The sequence below is a fragment of the Temnothorax americanus genome, unplaced genomic scaffold, assembly GCF_048541705.1.
Source record: "Temnothorax americanus isolate GAGA-0224 unplaced genomic scaffold, ASM4854170v1 Scaffold1, whole genome shotgun sequence".
NCBI lineage: Eukaryota > Metazoa > Arthropoda > Insecta > Hymenoptera > Formicidae > Temnothorax > Temnothorax americanus.
The window spans coordinates 4,413,182-4,435,180 of NW_027509230.1; the positions used below are offsets into that span (position 1 = coordinate 4,413,182).

Consider the following 21,999-nt stretch of genomic DNA (forward strand, 5'->3'; position numbering starts at 1 on the left):
AACAATATAATAATGATCTCTTTCACATATTCATTATTTTAAAATGGATGAGACAGAATAGATTAGTAATTATTTAACTCTTTAATACGTGTGTAACCACACAACACACACGCCTGTCAATTTATCGTGCGTATGGAAATACATATACACACATAAACAGACAAGTTCATATAAAATAGAACCTATTGTATTATTTATTGATATATTGCATGGTATTTAATTATATGCCAGGATGCTAATTACGGCAACCATTTGAAATTTATAGGATAAGTTCACAAACAAAACATAAATAATATTTCACAGGTATAGAGCAAGCTCGATAAATGATGTAGTTCGGACAAAAAATCCGCCCGAAATGTAAAGATTGTTATTCCTTACACATTTTGTTAAACAGTGCCAACAATAAAATTTCATTATTAGGCTTTCAATTGCGTAGCATTAATAACGCGAGAATAAAGTTCCCGAATTAGCGCGTACTCTCTATTAGAACGATTCTTGGTAATCTGCTCGGAATGCGCGTCGCTTAATTAGATATCTTAACGAAGCAATAATTATAGTTTATCAATTGTTAACCAACAGCGAAGTCGCGCAACTCGCTACTCGGGCTGATTAAAATCTAATTGATCTAATTGATTTCCCGACAGTCAGATTTTCGGGTTATTTAGCGTTTTATTACTTTATATATTATTTTGGAGAAAACCCGATCTCTCAAGGCGCCCGATTATAGAACGCTTTTTCAAACGTGATTCTCACGTTGTCTCGTATTAACGTTTCTCGGGGTACATTTATCGTATCGTCGGAATCTTTCGAAATTATTCTCAAGACGTTCGAGCACTAAGAATACCAAGTATCGCCGTCCACACCTCTCTCTCTCTAGGGAGAGAGAGAGAGAGCAGACAGACGATATGGCGTAATTCTCTCGTGCAAACTGGCAGCCGCGTGCTCGCGACTGCACGGCCTCGACCTAGGCTGCAGTTTCACGGCGCCCCTTGTTTACAAGGAAGCGCCGCGCGTCGCATACATCTACGCCTGGCCTGGGTCACAGCATTCGTATTCCAGTCCATGTCCTATGCGTCCGTCCGCGCCATCGTGTCGAAGTGCAGTGTGCGAGTGTGCTTCTAGTGCCGATACGTGATGGCATCCCAACGCGGCGCACTGTGCCAGGGCGAGGCTTCTACCCCGGTCAAAAGACAATAGCTTTTACCGGGCACGGAGGTGTGAGGTTACGATGAATGCAACAGTGTCCCATAACTCGGAAAAAATAAATTAGAGATAAGCCGATTTGCGTAGCGAGGCTTTCTATCGGACCTCGTGAATGAGGTGAGTGATGAAATTTCGATAGAAGAGATCAGCTCTTCGCTCTCCTTCGTAAATGATCGAACAAGCGTCCGAACCATTTTCTTCACTTTTAACACTAGAACTCTATCGACGATTACCTTCTTCTATCATTTAAGTACACTCTATATTTGAAGAAAAGGAGTAAAGGGGGAAAGTAAATTGATGAAAATTTAATCATTTACATATTGCAATGGAAAAGTACGGGAAAATCTCACCGTTATAAATTTGAGTAATTTTTACAAAAAATTACAAATTGGTTGTTTCGACTAACATCAAGTATAGGTATGGATTTCCTGAGACTTCGTATTCTAAAAAATTTTTTAATTTAGTCAATTATCAGCATCGTAAAAACAAAATTACCGAACGTTGTATGAAACGAGTCTTTGTAGAATTGAATTAGTTTTGCGCCGAACGGCTCGCACGGTTTAGCGAGCATTTGATTCAATATACCACGGGATATACGCGCGTCTCGCATTTTTGCGAAATTCATATATATTCCAACCGGAACGTTCCGACGTGGTTGCATCGCCCCGAGGCGGTCGCCGATATTATCGCGCGGTCGCGCGAGTCGTATCTCCGTGAACTTGAATCTCATTTTTATTGTTCCCGCGGGACCTTCCGTCGGGGCGCGCAATAAAGGCCGGGATCTCGTATCGCGTAATAAACGCTATTACGCGTGAGATAATATTAACGATCGCGCAATATGCCGGAAATACTGCCTGGCGCGACTGGCGCGTGTACCGTTATACGCGCGGGATTAGCGCGCGGGGTACCTACCGCGCTTGCGTTCCGTTCGGCTCTCATATTGTCAGTAATTAGCGGCAAGCCGGTTGTCGGATTCAACGATCGTGACTCGATGCGTTTGGATATGACTTATACCGTATAAGGACCTAATCGAAATATCGCTCACTACACCCCGGCCAGATTGCGGCTAATTACGCACGATTATATGTCGGAATGTGACTTATGCAGAGCGTGTCGCTTAACTCGACTATATTATTATTGCTATTAATATAACGTAACAACATTTCGAGGACGAAGCTATCTGATCTCAAAAGTATATTATAACATAATTTGTTTATTAGATTATATTTTATATTTAATTTTATTTATATATAAAACAATATATTTTTTGGATTAGATATTACGATCGAGATCCATTTGTCCCGAAGTATCTTTTATTTCGATGCAATTTTTAACCGCTTAATTCTGCTACAGCCATCTCACACAAGATTGAGTTGCAAATCGAATTCCTTACTAAGAAAAAGCTTACTACTACTTTTCTTGTAGATTCCTACGTAAGATTTTTACTTACGGCGCATCGCTTGGCGTCGAAACGTCCGTGGCGCGGCTTTCGAATCCTGTCGGATCAATAAGCTCGCCACTCGATAAGGAATCGCGATCGTTAAAGGACGAGCCCGCGATCTCTCGTATCCTGGGAACACACAAAGCGCAATATCGGGGACCTATGCATGCGCCTTCGCGCGCCCGAAACGGATAATTTATGGTCGCGTTTACGTGTTCGCGCTCGCTCGCTTTCCCAATGCACTTTCTACGGCCGATCTCCGTCGCACGAGAGGAGCCTGACATCCCGTTCTCTCTCTCTCTCTCTCTCTCTCTCTCTCTCTCTCTCTCTCTCTCTCTCTCTCTCTCTTTCTTTCTCTCGCGCGCACGCTCTTTCTCTCGCTCTCCCCGTCTTTCTCTTTCTCTTACCGTCAGCTTCTCTCTTCGTCCAATGCCTATCCGCGGTCGTTATGCAATTCCAAAGATATACGGTCGCTTCGGGAATGTCTGCAGCCGGCTGCGAGCTCGGAACCATTTCCCGGGTGGTCTATATGTACAGAATTTCACGCGCGACGTATCTCGTGCACGATACAAATGAGACTACATCGAATTTAAGGAGTTCGAAAATCTTGGACATTCGCTTGAAAACAATATTTCAGTCATGCGTCTTGACGAACAGCCACTACATGCATTTTCAAGCAGCTCTCTATAGTTTTTGGGATTTCGAATTTGACATGCACGAATACATACATATGAATTTGACGAATCCGTTGGAGCTTCGTTCTTAGAGTTTTGTGGAGTATAAATATAAAATTTTTACAGAGTTTTCGATTTTTCGAATAATTTAGAAACAACCTATACGCAACTCCATTGACGAGATATTGAATTACAGAAATAAAATTTCACAAAAATACCGAAATAGTAGAAAAGTAGAACGCTCCGAGTTCTAATCGATAAAAAAAAAGGAGGATTTTTGTCGAGTCGTGGATATATAATCTAATCTTGGAGATACAAACCAATATTTAATTTTGTTGAAAAAGATTCTCTTTTATACACTTATATCCGGCGAGGAACCCTAAAGGCAAGAACCAATCGTATTAAAAAATCTGAAGCGCTTATGAAGCTGCTCCTTTGTGCTGAACGCAGCCGATCGGAAAAACCGAAAACGGTTTGGCGTAAGTAGGCGTAACAGTATAACTTTGTAACTAGGAAGTCCGGCGATTCCCGGGGCGTATCTGGCGAAAGATTAAAGACCGATGGGAACGGGGAGGCGAGAGGGAAGGCGTTATTGATCAGGAAGATGCCTTACGGATTTTTGCGATTAGCGTGGGAGAGAATTATAGGGCATCGAGCACAGGTGTTGTGCAACCGAACGCGGAAACGCGACGCCGATAAAACCGCTTTATAAGCGAGAGAGGCCCGGCGGAGGGTCCGGCGTCGCCAGACTCTCACTCGGAGGTCTCCTTCTCTCTCTCTTCTTCTCCATCCGCCGCAGCTCCCTCGCACCTCGCGTTTCTCTCTCCGGCATGTTACAGAAATACACCGGGAAAATTATGTCACTAATGCGCTTGAATATATCTCTAGGAAACGGCACTTTCGTTGCACCGACGAGACTCCAGAGGCTCCCGGTATAGAGATCTCAGTATCATTCGCTTGTTCTCAACGCTTTAATTTTGACTCGTTTTTTAACATTCTAATCGCTGCGACGCTGCACGATCGTACGAAAATCGTATCCGTATAGAAATTATGGCTTCCCGATATATATAGGAATTAAATTTTCTTTTTAATTTGCCATGATCTGTGTACGACGAATATTAATGCAAATTCAACCGCGGATAAAGTCGCGACTCAAGAATCATAACTCTTAAAGAAATATGGGTATTATTTATATATGTATATACGTATAACGTGTAGCAGCCAATGCGTTAATGTATTCGCTATCACCGCACTGAAAAGAAACGGACGTGGAGAGAAATTACTACGTAATCTTACGTAATCACCTTACCAATAACTTTGGCATTTCAAATTCTTTTTTTTTTTTTAAGCGTCAAGTTTTCACCGGAGAATAATTAATTGTTTATGCTCAAAATATCTATCTTATCGAATAAATTATAGACTTCAACTAGGTCGTGTTATCTAATAAATATATAAATGTACTTGGTCGTAGATAAATTACGAATAAATCTATTTGTCTGTTTTGCGTCATGCAGTGTCTGTTGACGCATTATCTATCAGTCCTGCTTTTCCTGTTGCTGTACTTCGACTTCTGTAATTATTATGCGCACCGTATCAGGTGTACAACCCCGGATTTCATAATTATTTCCGCAGAAGATAGAAAGAACCATTTGTCTCGTTAAAAACGTGGTATAAGCTTGCACGCGAAAAATATGACGGAGAGCTGAAAATGAAATGGTTCTCTCTCTATTTCTTGTTAAATTAAAATTTTATTAGAAGCCATTTGTAAAATTAAATGAAGCATGCGGTATTATTATCCATTTATATTTTTAAAGTTTAATGCATTTTATATCAATGGTTTTATAAATTGTCAATTTTGATCACATATAAAATTATTATTAAATTGATACAGTTATACAGTTATCGTTCAATTTTTCTGTAAATATATTTTATTTTAAGTTGATCGTTTAAATATTCGTAGCTAAAGAAGTAGTATTAGAGAGGAGAATGTAGTATTAGAAGTGTAGAAAATTTAAAAAAATATCTAGCAATTCTCTCTTTAATGGAGATGGATAATTAAGCTATAACGAACCAAGCTCATAGAATTCCGGTCGCACGCAATCAACGCGCTTTTCCGCTTTTACGATGGATATACATGAGAAACATATTGCAAATAGCGTCAGGTTCACTGTTGTGGGGATTATTATACGAAAGGTATATAACACTCTCTCGTTTTTAATCCCTTATAGTTACGTTAAATTAATCATTTAGTTGCCAGTCCATCAATTAAATGGTTTACGTCGGCTTTGGTAAATCACTTCCGCGAAATTATCAATATCAAGGTTTTCAGAGATAACGACAGTGTTGCATCAATTACGAACGCCAAGAAATTCGTTTATAACGGGCGTTCTCCAGTTATGCGATGTTATACACGCAGCAACGGACACGCGGTCGCTAATACGCGTCGAGATGCCATTAGTACCGGTTAATTTCATTCGTACCGAAATATACCAGAGAATGCGAAAATCTAGGAGCTTTGACGCATTAAATTCCACAGCGACGAAGCTTCATTTCATTTCAAAGCGGATCTTACTTGGAGAGAGTTCACAAAAGCAAGGCTTATGCGGAGAAAAAGAAATTTGCTGTCGTTGCAAAAGTATGTCGTCGCCATTTCCATATATATTCTATGCGAAAGCGGCCAAACTTCGCTACCATAACCGAATATTCAATATTACAATAAAATGTATTTTGTAGATGTATTTCTTTTTAAATGTTTTTTTAGATAAAAAAAAAACAGAAAAATTCCTGTTGAATGAATATATCCATTTTGCTCTTGCAGCAAAATCGTTTATACTTATTACGAGATAAAAGGTTTTTCTCCGTATGGTTACAGAAATATTTAATTAAATACTGAACAATTGAAAAATTCACAATGTGAATTGGTTGCACTGCTGGGAGATACCACACGCGCGTTTACGTTGTGTCCGGTACTCTGTTATATCTATAAAATATATAGGCGGAGAAAAAAATTTAAACGTTAACTTAATCGTCTTTCTCGCAACAAGGTTTGCGCAATTGATTATGATCTTTCAAAGCAGCTCTTTTTTTTTTTAATAAAGTCAAAGCCGAGCCTTCAGTTTAACCCGGAATTCTATGGAAACGTCAGCATATTCATATTGCGTAATGAGCATTTAATTACGTTTGAGAAAGTTTCGTTTCGACCCGCTATTGGAAGTAACAGCGAAAGTTTTAGCAACCAGTATTCTCTCATGCGACTTTTTAAAATTAACATCGCTTTTTCGCGTCGCGAAAGAACGCTTGTATTCAACGCGAGTATACAATGTAAACAGAGAATATAGATACAAGCTGCGGCATTTTTGCTTTTTCACTCGTCGTAAACGCTGGAGATGCAGTTGTATAATTTCGAGCTTTAATACGAAAATCGCGTTAATGTAAACATGCGAGATGAGGATCGAGTGAATACATTTAAAGTCAAATGCACGCCGGAGAATATCAGCTTATGCGTTTATATCACCAATGCAAATAGGATTGAGCACGAATTAACGCAATGAAGACAATCTTTTGTGTGTGCGTGTATTGACGTCCCATTCTTTCCTGCCGCATGTGGCGTTCAAATATACAAAAATTATTGACAGACAGATGTAAAAAGAGTCTTCCATCATTCCTGTCGGAATTGTTGATAAATATGCCTTAAAACGAATCAGACAATAAATCGTAATGCACCCCGTATTAATCAGCGCTGCGTAATGTCATTATTATCAGTTTCACGGAGAACACGAGAGATTTTATACGCACCTTTTTATATATATATCGCGAGATATATAAAATAATACTTTATTCTCGCGCGTTTCCCTCTCAAATCGGATCACAGTAAGTAACAGGAAAATAAAAAAAAAATCGCATCGAATAATCCGGATTAAATGCAGAATTAGAGGGTACCACCGTGCGCGCATTTTAACGCAGTCGGACGAGTTGCATGGACGTCGGGATTATCGATTTTATCGCATGCTGCAACTCGGCGCGGCGCGGTGCGCCGCGCGCCGTCGCGATTTTGTTTCTGTGTGCGATTTCGTCGCTTTCACCGGGGGTTACGATATAATATAACATAAACATACACACGCGCGGAGACACACATATATCCCGCAGAAAAGTGCACACGATTATTGTATTATATAATATTACTTGATAGATGCGTACCGAGCGTAAGTTGTTAGCTACAAGCTCATACTCGAGATGCGCTAATATCTAAAATAAACCAACTAAATTTCTGATGTTGAAGGACTTTTATGTTTTTGACAGTAAGTCCCGACGTAGTGCTTCGTGTTTATCCATCGTATATTTTCTCCAAACACTCGAAGAGAAAACAGTGCCACGACTGCAAACTATATATTTCCAAATAATATAAATTATTTAGATTAAATTTATATTATATAGAGCTTGGATATTTATTATTAAATTATTAAAATAAGAGTGATTTTAATATTTATCTGTTGATGGAAATTAAAATTTACGAGAGAGATCGAAGAGAAACGAATAAGAATCGAGGAAGAGAGAGAAGCTGCGTAGCTTTGCCCCTTCACAGGGCGGAAATATTCTGTGTTCACAGAATATCGACATTTAGCTAATGCCGAATGTCTGCAGGTACTTATCGATGCCGAAAGCACTCGGCCAGAAGGAGAGTATTGAAATTTCGTATCTCAAGCTACGACTCTTCTTCTCGCGAGCACTCGAGCGCATTCGACACTCCGGTTTCGTATACGAAGTCAATTACTGGTTACTCGGTTACCGGCCAGCGTGTGTCGTGCATGTAAGCATGTACATACGTAGAAGTGCCTCCGTGTATTTGTGTATGCATGCATGTATACGTGTGTTTGTATTGTGTATGTGCGTCACGCATGCACACTCACACACGTGTCCGCGGCCAGTCCCGTATCGTAATTCGCAATTTGCTCGAGCATTCACCTTCGAATTCCCGTTATTCACGTTCCGTATCGTCGTCGTATGCTCGGGAACCACTCGATGAAGAAATGATTGTTTTAGCCAAGAGACTGTGTTGTAAAAAAAAGTGATGCCAGCCGCACTATTATCGCGTACGAAAGCGTCTGGTTGAATTATATTTGACCGTTAGTTTAACACTTAATAACAATCTTGGTACATATTTATAAAGAATTGGTCAAATAAGTTGCAAATTGCTATGGATGCAGTTATGGATGCTATAAATATTTTCGGATTTACCTAGACAGTTTCTTGTTCGAATTTAACAAGGCTCAATTTTCTGCTTCTTATATAGATATCGAAAAATAATTTTGATTCTTTTTTAAACTCAGGTTTTATACGCAGGTCTGTAATAACGATCCCAAACATCTTTTAGCTGTAAGAAGAAGCTTACGGTATATGCATTTGCAAAATTTCGGATAAGTGTTAAAAAATAGCCATTCTTTACATTTACAATAATTCTTCAACTTACAATTAGTCGTTTTGCATTGCGTCTCGTCGAAGTTGATCATCCGATATAAATTGTTATGCGCGAGACATGACATCCAACGAGGTTTCCGCTATCAGAAAAAGAGGATCGGAACGAACACTTTCGAAAAAAAGCTATTTCAAAACTCATTGTCGATTTTTAACACGGTGAAGTTTCAAAGGGCCGTCGGGTATCGATTAACGGGGAAAAATATCGCCCCGCTGCGCTCACGGATATCCGTCGATGAATCACCCCTAAACGATAGACTATATATCGCTGCAGCCGCAGCTGCTGGCGTAACCGCGGCTTTTGCACTGGCCCCGTGTGGCACGCCTGATTATTGCCGGGTCGATGGTAATTTAATTTTTACCGATACGGCACTTCGTAATCGGCGTTCGACAGACAGGCCGAGATATTTATCGCCGTCCGCTTTATAATTAAACGCCGTCTAAGCCGTCTTCAAAACGCGCGGCTGCTCAATGCAAACCGACGGCGTCTCTGTCGCGTTTTCTATTCTTAACTCGCGTTATTACCGAATTCTTAGCACCGATATTATACCGAAGCACTAATACCGAAGATAGTGACAGACGAATTTAGAAATCGCGTGACAGATACACTTTCCGCGAATCAAATTTTTACACGTTCTAGACAGAGAAATTTATATCCGTGTAAGAAGATGGCGTAATATGTTATTAATATCACACAGGTATTGTTAGTAATATAATTATTGTATTTCTACTTTTTTTTTCTCTATCGTGTCTGCCGTCGAGATCGATGAGCGAAATGTGCACCGGAACGAGTGCACCAGAATCAATGAGATTTCCTCCGAAATCCTCCGTCGTGCTATATAACATCGTTCGCATTACATAAGGAAAGTTTTGATTCGCCTCCAAGAACGCCCGGGGAGTTACTTTATACGAGGAAATCGATCGCGATTACGCGGCACGAAGAGAGACTTTCTACTCGTATCGCTTGTATAAAGTTCAGCGCCGTTTCACGATTCGTAATTGCTGCACGTGTTATTATCGAATCCACGTTACGTCTGTATAGAGAGACGTTACAATCGGCTCTTTCGAAAAACTGTCGTAAAATATTGATCCCGCGTCGAAAGAAAGTACGTGTCGTACCAAAATGCAGTAAATTATTTACGGGAAGCGGAATGTTGCAGAAGGAATAGGATATCGCATATCTCAGGATCTCGCTTCCGACATCCCTTCCGTGTAATTATATGACTACTGCACGAGTGGTACTGCGAATAGCGAAAAAAGTACACAGTTCTATATTTATATGTATATTTATTCAGTTTTTATTCTTTTCTCTCAATGTGAAGACTTATTGGTTGTAAAAATGATGTTCTTCACAATCGCGATATCCAGGATAAAGAAATACCGAGAACACCTTATTGACCGTTTGACGAGATAACAATATTTCATTTAAGTATTTTTCTCTATTTTGCGTCGAATTGTAAACGTTGCGTGATCGCGTTTCCGGCAAATGAAAACATTCTTTCTATATTCCTATTACAAGAAAGTTAACCGATCGATCCTCCAGTCCTCCTTTGTGTGCGCGGATCGATGTTACGCTCTTAGGCGTTTTCTTTCTTCATCGCTCTCGCGGCTGGTTATCTTCTCTCTTTCTGCCCGGTGCATTGATCCCGCGAGAGATCGTATAGTCGTGTAATTAACTCGTTATATCTATCTCGCGACCCGGCATTACGTAACGCTTTCGTCCCCTCGCTCCCATCTTCTCTTCTTCCCCCCCCCCTTTTTGCTTCTCAGTTCCTTTTTCCGTCGTTTCTGTTTTTTCTCGTCCGGCGTCCGGCATACCCGCCGGATTTGCCAGACGCTTCGAATCGACCGCGAGCTTTCTTGGTGCTCGATTGCCAGCGTTTTACCGAATAGGGATTTTACGAAGAAAAAACATCGTATCCAAAATAGCTTTCTTATTCCGTTTTGCATCGCAGTATCGACTCCGAATTTATCGAAGAATAATACGGTTATAAATGATGAATAACCGCGCTAAATAAGAAACGAGCAGTCAGAGACACTCGGTGCTTAAATCATAAAAACCGAACGTCGAAGTTAAAGAATATAGATGAATTTTTTCGCATAATTTATCACGTATATTAATGATAAAATATAATTATTAATTTTCTCTCTCTCCCTCTCTCTGGCTGCGGTCCACTTGACGCTACAAATACTTCGGAGCGTTCTTCTTCTCTTTCTTTCTTCATTGAAAGAAGAGAGAAGAGGAATGCTTCGAAGCATTTGTAGCGTCAAGTGGACCGCAGCCTCTCTCTCATCTTATGAAGTTGAACCTTGGAAAATAATCTCATCCGATTGTGAAATTTACATTTGCTGCTTGTTCGACGATTATCGCGCGTCCCTGCACGTGTTGCAAACGTTTATATATTCGCACGGCAAGAAGATACGTCCCGAAAGGGATGTATAGAATCAATCCGTGACGACGCGGGCTCCTGTCGCGAACAAACAAAGCGAGGACGCCTCGATTTTCGGGTTCGATTCCCGTGCCACGGGTATTCGAATACCTATTTGAAATGCCGCGACTTTATTCCCGGCGCGGGCGGAAAAATATAGCTCGGATTGCCGGTTAAAGTGTCAAAATGGCAAAGCGGAGCGTGGAATCGATGACAAAGAAAGCGACGACTCGTGAATGAAAATGAGAGGCGAGGCGGTTTGTTTTCAAAGCACAGCAAACATGAATATCAAAGGTATTTTCGAGAAACGAGGAGACTTCCGAGGTGCGAGATTTACTTCGCGTGTATAATTTCAATATTCAACAAATCTTGAATATAAAAAGTTAATTCCAGTTCCAGAGGTATTTTTGAAGTCGAGGTGTCATCGACACACCTTCGAAAAGTATCGTCGTAAATTAAAAATACTTACAATATGTATTGAAATAATCTTTATCAATTCACCGATAAAAGTGTGAAAAGGCTGCGTTTAGTTTCGCGCATAATCGTTTTAAGATTAGGCATTGTGCTCGCCGGGGAAATTAGGCTAAACGACGAACCAAGCGTCTAACGCCCCGAAGAGTAAAAGGCTTTTGTCGTGCGCACACGTCGTGAGACAAGAGGCGCGAGGAGGGCATGACCGGGCGACAAGAGTCCCTCCTGCACGCTCGTCGAGCCGGTATTCAAAGAGCCCTTTTGCCCGAGGAAATACCGCGACGCAAAGTGCCGCGTGTTTACAAGAGTCCGCGCGCCATTAAAGAGAGGACCTCGACACGCACGGTGAGGAAAGGAGGAAAAACTTGAAAAGCAAGGGGATTATCACGCGTTACGTCATCGTTGCGTCTTCGCCCTTTGATTTTCACGAGAGAGAGAGAGAGAGCTCTCTCATGTCACTTCACTGTGACCGCATAATTATTAATTAATTTTCCGCAGGGCGAGAGAAGAACGTTGTGTCAAGCGAGTATATAGCTTCGAAAAAAAGACGCGTGTCTAAGGTGGTAAATTTTACAGAAGAAGTAAAAAGAGTTGGTTTACGAAACCGGTATCGTTGTATAATCGAAGCGTAAAAGAGGGATGATTTCCCACCGAAACATTGCACGCTAATTATCGCGATAATATCATCAGCGCGATGGTTATTACCGTACGATCATTATCGTAGGCGCCTGTGTATTACAGCGACGTTTATAACGCAATTATCGTGATTTTAGGGCGCGACGCGGAGGCGCGAATCCCGAACTCCGGCATAAAGTGGATCGTCAAGATCGCAATCTCGGATCTATGGGAACGAGACGGTCGTTCGATCGGCGCGGCGCGTCGGCGTCGCGTCGTAGACCGATTCGTGCCTACGCTGATCGTGCCCGGCCTGGTCTTTGCCCGAAGTCGCGCGAGCAGAGTTCGGGATAGCGAAGAGGAGAATCGCAATAGCGTATATACAAAATGCCGAGCGCCGGAGTAAAACCGCGCCGCGGTGCCCGCATTGCACGTTACCGCACACGTGCAACGCGAACGTCCGCGCGGCGTGCAAGTTGCACGGTGCAACCGCGGTTCGCACAGATCCCGTCTAACCTCTGCCATTTCCCATAGTCACGCCACACCCAGGCGCTCTCGCTCGTCGGCCGGTGATTAACATTAGCGGCGTTATGCGCCGCGTTTCGCCGCGGAGGGGCAATCCCGAACCCGAACAAAGAGCAGATGCTTATACGCCGCACACGTGCATCTCGACATGCGGCCGCCGCTGCAGCTCTCCCGCTCGTGATGATTGGACGAGCTTTACGCTCGGCGTGTGTACGCGACGCGTGCACGTGGAAAAAAAAAAAATTGGGCGAAATTTATAATTAAATTAATAATTATCGCGTAGCGGATTACGTACTGAAGTACCAATTGAATCAGTGATTAAGCCTTTGTGTACAGCTCCCCAAATGTTGCAAGCTGCGCGCGATGATAATTAGCAATCTATACCGCGTTTGGCATTTTTCATTAAATTCTCCAAGTAACGAAAACCGAATATGTTATGATAAACTACATTAATAATATTAAAATGAGGACATGATACCTAATATTGACTTGTTTGTTAAAATTAATTCAGATCAAAGGGTTAATATTTGTACCTATGGAATAATTTATAGTTGTAATTAATTAATAGTTGAAATAATTGGCGTATATGTAAATGATAAAAGGATCATAATTAAATTGTCAATCATTAATTATGAAAATTATTGTACTTTGGATTGCAATGTGTATAATTTCTTATTAGAAGCTATTGGAAAGTAAATTTTTTTTTTTAAATAAAAATATTCCGTTTGACTGTAACAGAATTATTGTTGCTAAGTATATCATTCGTACCTTTTACATTTTCTTTGTGGAAAATATCATATTTTTATACATAAATTACGATTGTTATGATGCTTTTTTATATAAGTTAGAATTATATAAGATTTGTTTGAAAGCGATGAATTTGCCGAAAGGAGAAACTAGCGTCTATATACCTCATTCATATTTTCTATGGAATTTCATATCTCGCGTTTAGGACTGGCAAATTAAGTCTGACAGAGATTAATCTTAGCGCATTGCCGGACGTTGCGACGCGGACAGGGGATTAAGGTAGGCATCTCGCTACGTGCTAGTCATGTGACTGTTTGTAGGTTTTCACGTTCAGAAATATATTTCGGGCAATTTTTGCTAAGGGAAAAATAATTTTATGAATTATGGTGTAAAATTTCATACGTGCCAAAGTATGTTACTTTTTCCAAATTATGTGATTTTTCTCATTTGACTCCGTTTTGATCGGCTGATCGTGCGAGTCGTCGAGAAAGGTTACAAGTGAGGTTACATCTCCTTTTCGATTGAATTTTGACAATTACTGAGAAAGGGTTTCAAAACGCATGACAGGGGTGTCAATTACTATCCAATTCGGCTAAGAAAGACGAGCCTCATAACCTGCAACTACAGTGATTAGCCAGCGGCTTGCCAAGTCTTCCCAACCTTACCTCGACCAAAAAATGTCTGCTCGATTACCGCATTTTCACTAAAATAAACTAAAAAATTAGCAGCGAAATCTCCGGTAAACTATATATTTTATGGTTGCATCGGATTCTTCGAAATCTAATGTACAAAAAGCAATGTTTTTTCTCACTTCATCTAATCGAAAAATGCGAAAAATATGTGATTGAAACCGTGATAGAGCCTTCTTTTTCTGGCCGTCTGTATGAAGTAATGCAAAATTTGTGATTTTCGAGATCGATTTTCTAGAGTAAATAGTCGGTAAGGAGCCACAGAAAAAATCGACTGCAAAGCTGATCATATAATTTGATATAAAATCCAAAATCGAAAACTTTATCTAATACATGCCCTAACGAGACGACTACCTTAAAGCGAGATTCGCCGCGTATCTGTGCGCGCCGGGTGAAATTTTGCGCCGTTAATTCTCAGATCGAATCGGATACACGAAGAACGAAGGCGGTGAAAGCAGGCAGAATGCCTCCTCATCGGGGGGGGGGGGGAAGGCGTCGTGAGACGTGCTCTGAAATAACCGTCTAATAATGCAATGCGGAACAAGTTATTCTGGTAGCCGAGGCCCCTCACTGGGTTAAGCTAAGTGTTTGCCCGCCTTTTGCTTTGCTTCCTTTTGCCTTAGCAGCATAGATTGGGACAGGCCATGGATCACGACGTAAGCTCGCAGGCGACGCACACTCGCGGAATGAATGAGAGAGAAAGAGACTCTGATCTGTTACACACGAGTGTTTCGTGCGTGTGCACGTGTGTGTCGCAGAATGCGCGATGCGCTTGGCTCGCCAAGTCGCCACACGGAGACTCGCCAAGCACAAGCACACAGTTTCTTTCTCCTCTCTAAATGAACGACGATATCCTTGCGAATCAATACTCGATTGAAATTTATATTTCACGGTATTGTGTCTTACGAATTGAATTAAAAGGGCAATATTAAGCTGCAAAACTAGCAATTACAAAAATAGAAATATTAGTATTTTTAATAGACACTTGTGTGGTAATAATTAATATAATATGAAGTTAATTGTGTTTAATAAAATCTAGATATAATAATGTCCGCCTTATTAATTGCCTAATACAATAAAGCTACTTTGCACACTGAAAAAGACTTCCATTTTTATCTCATTTGTGATAAAAGTACTATTCGCCCAAAGAAGCCGATAAAAATTTTCTTTTTCGAAAGAAACGTTATTCTAAAAATATTGAAATGGATTTTATTCATACGTGTCACCTTATTGGCACTTTTGATCTATTTTATTTTACTTGAAATAAAATGTCATTTGTACACTTCAATCAGTGTTACCCGTCTCTTTATTTGCGCATTTCGGAGTAATGCAATATAATTCTTTTTAGAACGGTCAATTCGATAATTTGGAAAAAAACATCCGTTAGTTGGGAGTCGCTGCGGACCATTTCTATCTCGAAAGTCGCGAAAAGTCGTGACTCGCCGCGTACGTGAGTATCGATTTTCCCGCGTCTGAGACGTTTCTCTTCGGCGATCTTTTACCGCTCGTATGTTGCACGCGCGAGTTACATATCGCATGGCCGTTTTCTCGATCTCTCGGCGAGCGAGAGAAAGAACGCGAGAGAAGGAGAGAAGGAGAGAAAGAGAAAGAGAGAGAGAGAGAGAGGGGGACGGCGAACGATACGAGTCGAACGAAAGGAGACGAGGAGGATGATTGCGGGCTGAGACGGGCGGGAAAGCAAGGGAGAAAAGAGAGGTAATGTCTTCCGCGTTCGCGCAACCGCTTACGGGTTTATACGAGTCGGACGAGTATATACGTGCGGCTCGCTGAAAGCCCACCGCGGTAACACTCTCGGCTCTTACGTAACCTTATTAAGGCACTTCGTGGCGCGAGAGTGATATCTTCGAGCGATCGAGCGACACGCCGCGCCGTCGCGTCGTCCCCGTCGCGGTTTCCTTTCGGCTCTTAAGTCGCCGGGGCTCACCGGGACATATGATATCGCCGTATATCTTTCTCGCATACAGGTCGTTCTAGAATCATTAAGAGCGGGTAGAACGAAAAAGGATGGCATGCGTTCGGTACGACGATTCGTATACGATCACGATCAGTCCCGACAGCAATTAAATTCAATTGTAAGATTTCACTTTATTCGAGATATAATTGCATTTCCGAGTTGAAACGTGACGGTTAAATATATATTATGTATTAATGTGACGGAGTAAATATGATACTATGATGAGAGAAGCTAAAAATGCCTGGCAATTGATATAAACAGATACAGATCGAGATCAAACGCGCTTCTAATTAATAAATGGACGAACAAAGAAAATTGATCTCAATTCCGCTTGTTCACGATCGTGTGAGCCAAGCACGCTAACGAGCTTCGTTAACAGAAAAGGAACGATGTTCTCGTTTCTTTTTTTTATCTCTTTAATAATTTTTTTAATTTATATAGTATTTCGATATAAATATACATATATAAAATAAAGTTTATGTAATATCAATATATTTTTCTTAGGTGCATTTGATCAAACCGTTCAAATTTCAATAACGAATTATCATAATTTCTCTCCGTTCCGTGTCCACGATCTTCGTTCGTCAAGACTCTCCGGAGAGGGAAAGCCACGCTGAAACGTAACGCGAATATGTAACACCGCGGAGATTCGAAAAAAAATCGCCGACCACGCTTAGATCTCTTATCACACTCCCAGCAAAACTGGTCCAGCAGAGGCGGAGTGCGCGCGAAGCGCCTTTTTCCCCCCTCACGCCGCCTTTCTCGCACCTTTCTCGCGCACCTTTTTCAGATTCGCGCCTCGCGAATCAACGCGACAACACCCTCGAGGGCAACATCCTCACGCACACCCCGCTCTCCGTTGAAGTAGGAGCAATCGAGATTTTTTTCTTTAAGCTTTTGCAGGCGTTTGTTAACTGTCTGCGTGGAAAGCAGGCAGTTTTTTTTTAAGCTTACTATTTTCAATCGCTTGTAACGTAAGAACACTCTACCTTTCAACATTTTTGTTATTCTTCATCAAAGAGTCGATTTTATATCATTGTTCGAAGAACATGTAGACGAAAAAAGACAAGATAGATCGATAGTACTTTCTATGATGATGTCAGAGACAAGGAATTTTGTGTTGAAATTCATTAACTAAACTGCAGCCTAGAAGGAAATGTGCCGTATAACGTGTGAACGTAGTAAATTTCCTCTGGCACTTGTCATTAATATACATAGCCTAATCAACCATCAATTACCGCTTTAATGCTGCATCCGATGCATTGGCATTGTACCAGCTGTGTGATCAAAATGTGTATAAGAAACACTGACAAACTCGCGTGAAAATTATCAAACAAAGGAATATATTATTAAATATTTTTAAATGTAACAACGTAATAATCAGATGTTATATAATCGAGATTGTATTAGTTGTTAACGGATAAATATTTCCTCTAATATTCATTACTTTTTTGCGCATGAATACTTTTCAGACATTTAATCACGGCCTAAGTTTCAAATTGTTTTCTATAAGATCAATGCTATATACGCGAGTATTAATTTTATGGAATAAAACTAAATAAAATCGTATGAAAAAGGGTACTTTCTCTGAGCATGTCTGTTCAAGTAGGATTGATTTAAGATGATTGGCCAGTTGTCTGTAGTGCCTAGATAACTTGTTGTAGAAAATGGTCAATCAGCGAGTCGACGCGCCATACGAATCGAAAATCGCATAGACTTCTAACGCGTTATATAAGAAGCGGAAAATAAAACGAATGTGCGCATTGCACGTTTTACGTTTTTCTCATTACACAACGTTACGTAATCCTGCTAGAATCGCAACAGTCGACGATTATTTTTCGTGATTCTCGATTTAGAAATTGTACATTGTGAGATATCTTTTTGCTATTTTGGAGCAGGCGTTTATTTAACAAAAACGTGAGTAATTATTCGCCGCTCTGTAGAGAAACTGGCAATGTGTGCGGAACATTGTGTCATCAAAAAATAGTTCTTGTTTTGTCGAATTTGTTCTAATATGTATTTTTTTCATCCGCCACTCTTTTTTCGATGCTCTTATTTTGCTTCATCATTTACTTTGCTCCTTTCTCCTCTTTTTTTTATCGTCATGAGAGTACCGATGTAAGCGCGCGCAAAAAATTAGCACGCACACGCATACATAAATCGACGAATCGCCAAGTACAGCCAAGCTTTTTATTCCACGGTGGTCCTCGCACGGAGAATCCTGGGTTCAATGTCTCCTTGATGAATATCTTTCCCTTCTACTTCGCCGCGTAGCCACCACCATCGTTTCTCCCGAAGAAGTCTCCCGTCCCCTTCTTACGTTTTCTCCTCTTCTTCTCTGCCATATTCTTACCCTCTCCTGCCCAATTCCGATTTCATTTCGAGTCATTTCGTCGCGCGCTGATTACTTTCTTAAAGACGATACTTATGCGCCAGAAAGATTCGAATTTCCAGTAGGGAAGACAATTCAGATAAGATCTAGGTAACAGGCTCGTGTATTAGAGCGGCCGATATCACGATGTAGAAACGCTACGCGTCGAAATATTATAAACAGGAAATATGCCGCGCAGATTTTGACTGCATTCTGCAAAAGTTTACTTAAAGATATCTCTCGCATAGTATTATGATAAATAAATTATTTTTTACTTGTTATCCGTTAAAAAAAAAGAGATTTTATTTTGTCATATTGAAAAGAGAAATCTCCTCTTAAACAAACTTACACAAAAAAATCCTCCTTTTAGAAAAATAATTCAAAAAATCGTTTCGATTTATTCGCAGATTTGCATATAAGTGGCTTAGTACACGTATTTTTGCGAAATGCGGTATCACTCGAATTATGTATATGCGAAGATTTTTCTCTCTCGCAGAGAGAGAGAGAGATTCGAAGTTGAGTACTTCGACCGGTGAGGTATTTCAATTTGCTGCCGAACTTTCTCCTTCGACCGAACGACCGACCGACGCACTCTTAAGTACGCTCGACGGACAAAACTTTCGGGAGTAACTTCCGTCGGATAAAGATCGAGCGGGGAACGAATTTATGCAGGTATCCGGAGCTCGGAGGTGCGAGTGTGCGAGTAGAAAGAAAATCGGAGTATAGAGAGACGAATCGCACGACCGAAGGCTCCGTCGTGTCTGACCAATGACGGATTATCTACCGGCAGTCGCACATTTAAAAGAGTTTCTATTTCGAGAATAAACGTCCGTTTTGATTGTGACTAACAATAAGTGTTCTAAACTTTTTAAAAAATAATTCACCACGACTGGGAATATTTTTCCTGCGTAGATATACCAGGACTCGCGGATTATTTCCTCGAGTTTCTTAATGTTCTGAATAGCCATTCGACCCTCGTCGGAAACCGGCGAGTGCGCCATTCGTTTGACTCTTTTCTTTGACTCTCAGGGACTGGAAGCGTGAAAATTAGGAAATAAAAGTTGCATCGCGCGCCACGCGATTTACGATCAATTTGTAAGAAGGTTCTAATTTTCGTTTGCAAAAACAGGAAACGAATCTGTACGTTCTAAATAAATAAAAAATGTAAACTGAGTATCTCAACGAGATATATATGTGATAAAAGTTGTCTTATTGTTAGCGGAATAATTGCGAGTAATATTTAATTTTTCTATGACAATAAAAAGCGGTTTTTCGCGAGAAAAAAATCAAGTTAGTCAAAGAATATAAGTATATATATGTATATACAAAACGTGGGTAGCCGTTTTCGGGTGAACCGCCTTTACGATCTGCCCGTTTCGCGTTCAAATTGTTAACGCTCCGCGCCGTGCGGGCAGTTAATATAAGTAATATATTTTATATTTATATGTAAATATTAGTCTTATACAGTCTTATACAGTCCGTCGGAGAGTACAGACGTGTTTATTATTAGTCTAACATATACAAGTTTCGGTCGAAGGTTGTTTTACTGGTCTTGGATTTTTGACTTCTCCTGCTTCCTGTACTCGCATTTTTCACCATGGATAGGAGGACGACTTGCAAGGGCTGCGGTGCGACAGTGGTTAAACCGATTGTTTGCGAAGATTGCGGCGTCGCCTCTCATCCTGGTTGCTTAGCCCGAACGGGTCACCCTCACTCCGACGGCAGATTTCTCTGCTGCTCTCAAGGCTCTTTTGACCTGACAGATCATTTGATCGGAAAAATTAGAGCTATAATCCGTGAAGAGTTCACTATCTTTCGGGAGGAGCTTGCGAGCTTGTATCGTGCTGATATCGAGCAGATTGCAGCTGAGATGCAGGGGCTAACTGAGAAAGTCACGGAGATTGAGAACAAGATATCATCCGCCTCCGCCTCCATCGATCACGAGGAAATAATGGAGGAAATTTCCGAGAGGGAGAGAAGATCCTCAAACTTAATTTTTTATAACATTGAGGAGTCAAATTCTCCCTCTTCCTCGACTGATGACGGTTCGAATGATCTGGCCACGGCCGAGGAAATAATACGCAAGATACGGCCCTTAAATCCTCCTCGTATCAAGGTCCGGAGACTCGGCACTTTTAGACACAGTCATGCAAGACCCTTGCGAGTCTCATTGCCGTCCAAATCCGACGCCATCGACATTCTCAAGAAAAAGAAGAGCTACTCCGGACCAGTTGGTATCAAGCAGGACTTAACCAGGAAGCAGCGTGATCATTTCGTTTGTGTTAAGAAGCGGTTTGAATCGCTTAAAGACACTGGTGTTACCGACATGACTTTGAGATTTATTAACGGTGTGCCGAAAATTGTAAAAGCTTCCACTAATAGGCGCCAAAAAAACGCGACTATCACCCTTTAGCGTATTATCAGAATGTGAGAGGTTTGAGGACGAAATTGGCTGATCTGCGGTGTTCGATCAATTCTTCCGTGCTGAAAGTTGACTTTGTTATTTTTACCGAAACGTGGCTTAATTCTGGTGTTTCTGATGCTGAGCTGGGCCTAAGTGATTTTAAAGTTTTCCGATATGACAGGGATAAACATACTAGCATCTACTCGAGGGGCGGCGGTGTTTTAATTGCTGTCCGTAATTGTTTTCCCAGCCGCTGTATTGAAATATCTCCTTCTAATATTGAACATCTCTTTGTCGAAGTAAGGATCGGCCGTCGCGTATTTATTATTGTCGCTGTTTATATTCCGCCTAATTCTTCGCCTGATGTTTATGAATCTCATTGTCGTTCCGTGCTGGATGTTTGTTTTTCTTATCCTAATGTTAAACTTATTATTCTTGGTGACTTTAACCTGCCAAATATTATCTGGTATCAAAACAATTCATCTCTGAATTATATTGCCAGGGGCGGCTCACAATTAAGACAAGCTGATATTGTCAACGAATATTTTAGTCTTTGCAACTTTCGGCAATACAATAATATAAGTAATGTGCTGGGGAACGAGCTTGATCTGATTTTTTCCTCTCTCGATGGTATTCACGTACATGCTTCCCTTGAGCCTCTCCTTCCTTGCGACACACATCATCCTGCTCTCGAATTTGCCCTGCCACTTCCCACTGCTGCTCGTCCTGCAGGGAATTCTTTCTGCAGACCGTGTTTTAAACGTGCCGATTTTTCTGCAATTGATGACTATTTAGGTCAAATTGACTGGGACTCTGCCTTTGCTAATATTCCGGTGGATGAGGCCACTGAGCTACTTTACTCTCACTTGAACTTTGCGATTAATACTTATGTTCCCTCTTATGTTATTTTTGAATCTACTTATCCAGCATGGTTCACCAAGGAATTAATTTCTCTAATCAGGGCCAAGAAGGCGGCACACTTA

General features: G+C 41.0%; 2 protein-coding genes across 3 annotated transcripts in view; one reads left to right on the forward strand and one right to left on the reverse strand.

The window, feature by feature from the left end:
• Eip78c (Ecdysone-induced protein 78C) overlaps nt 1-21,999 on the reverse strand; it is a 78,564-nt gene that overhangs the window by 26,192 nt on the left and 30,373 nt on the right. The gene's annotated exons all lie outside the window — the stretch shown is intronic.
• The window catches only part of LOC143895319 (peroxisomal acyl-coenzyme A oxidase 3), a 70,021-nt gene continuing 49,322 nt past the window's right edge, over nt 1,301-21,999 (forward strand). Inside the window, exon 1 of the mRNA XM_077402373.1 lies at nt 1,301-1,320. Within this exon, the coding sequence (XP_077258499.1) occupies nt 1,316-1,320 (5 nt within the window). The 5' untranslated portion in view covers nt 1,301-1,315. The remainder of the gene's footprint in view (nt 1,321-21,999) is intronic.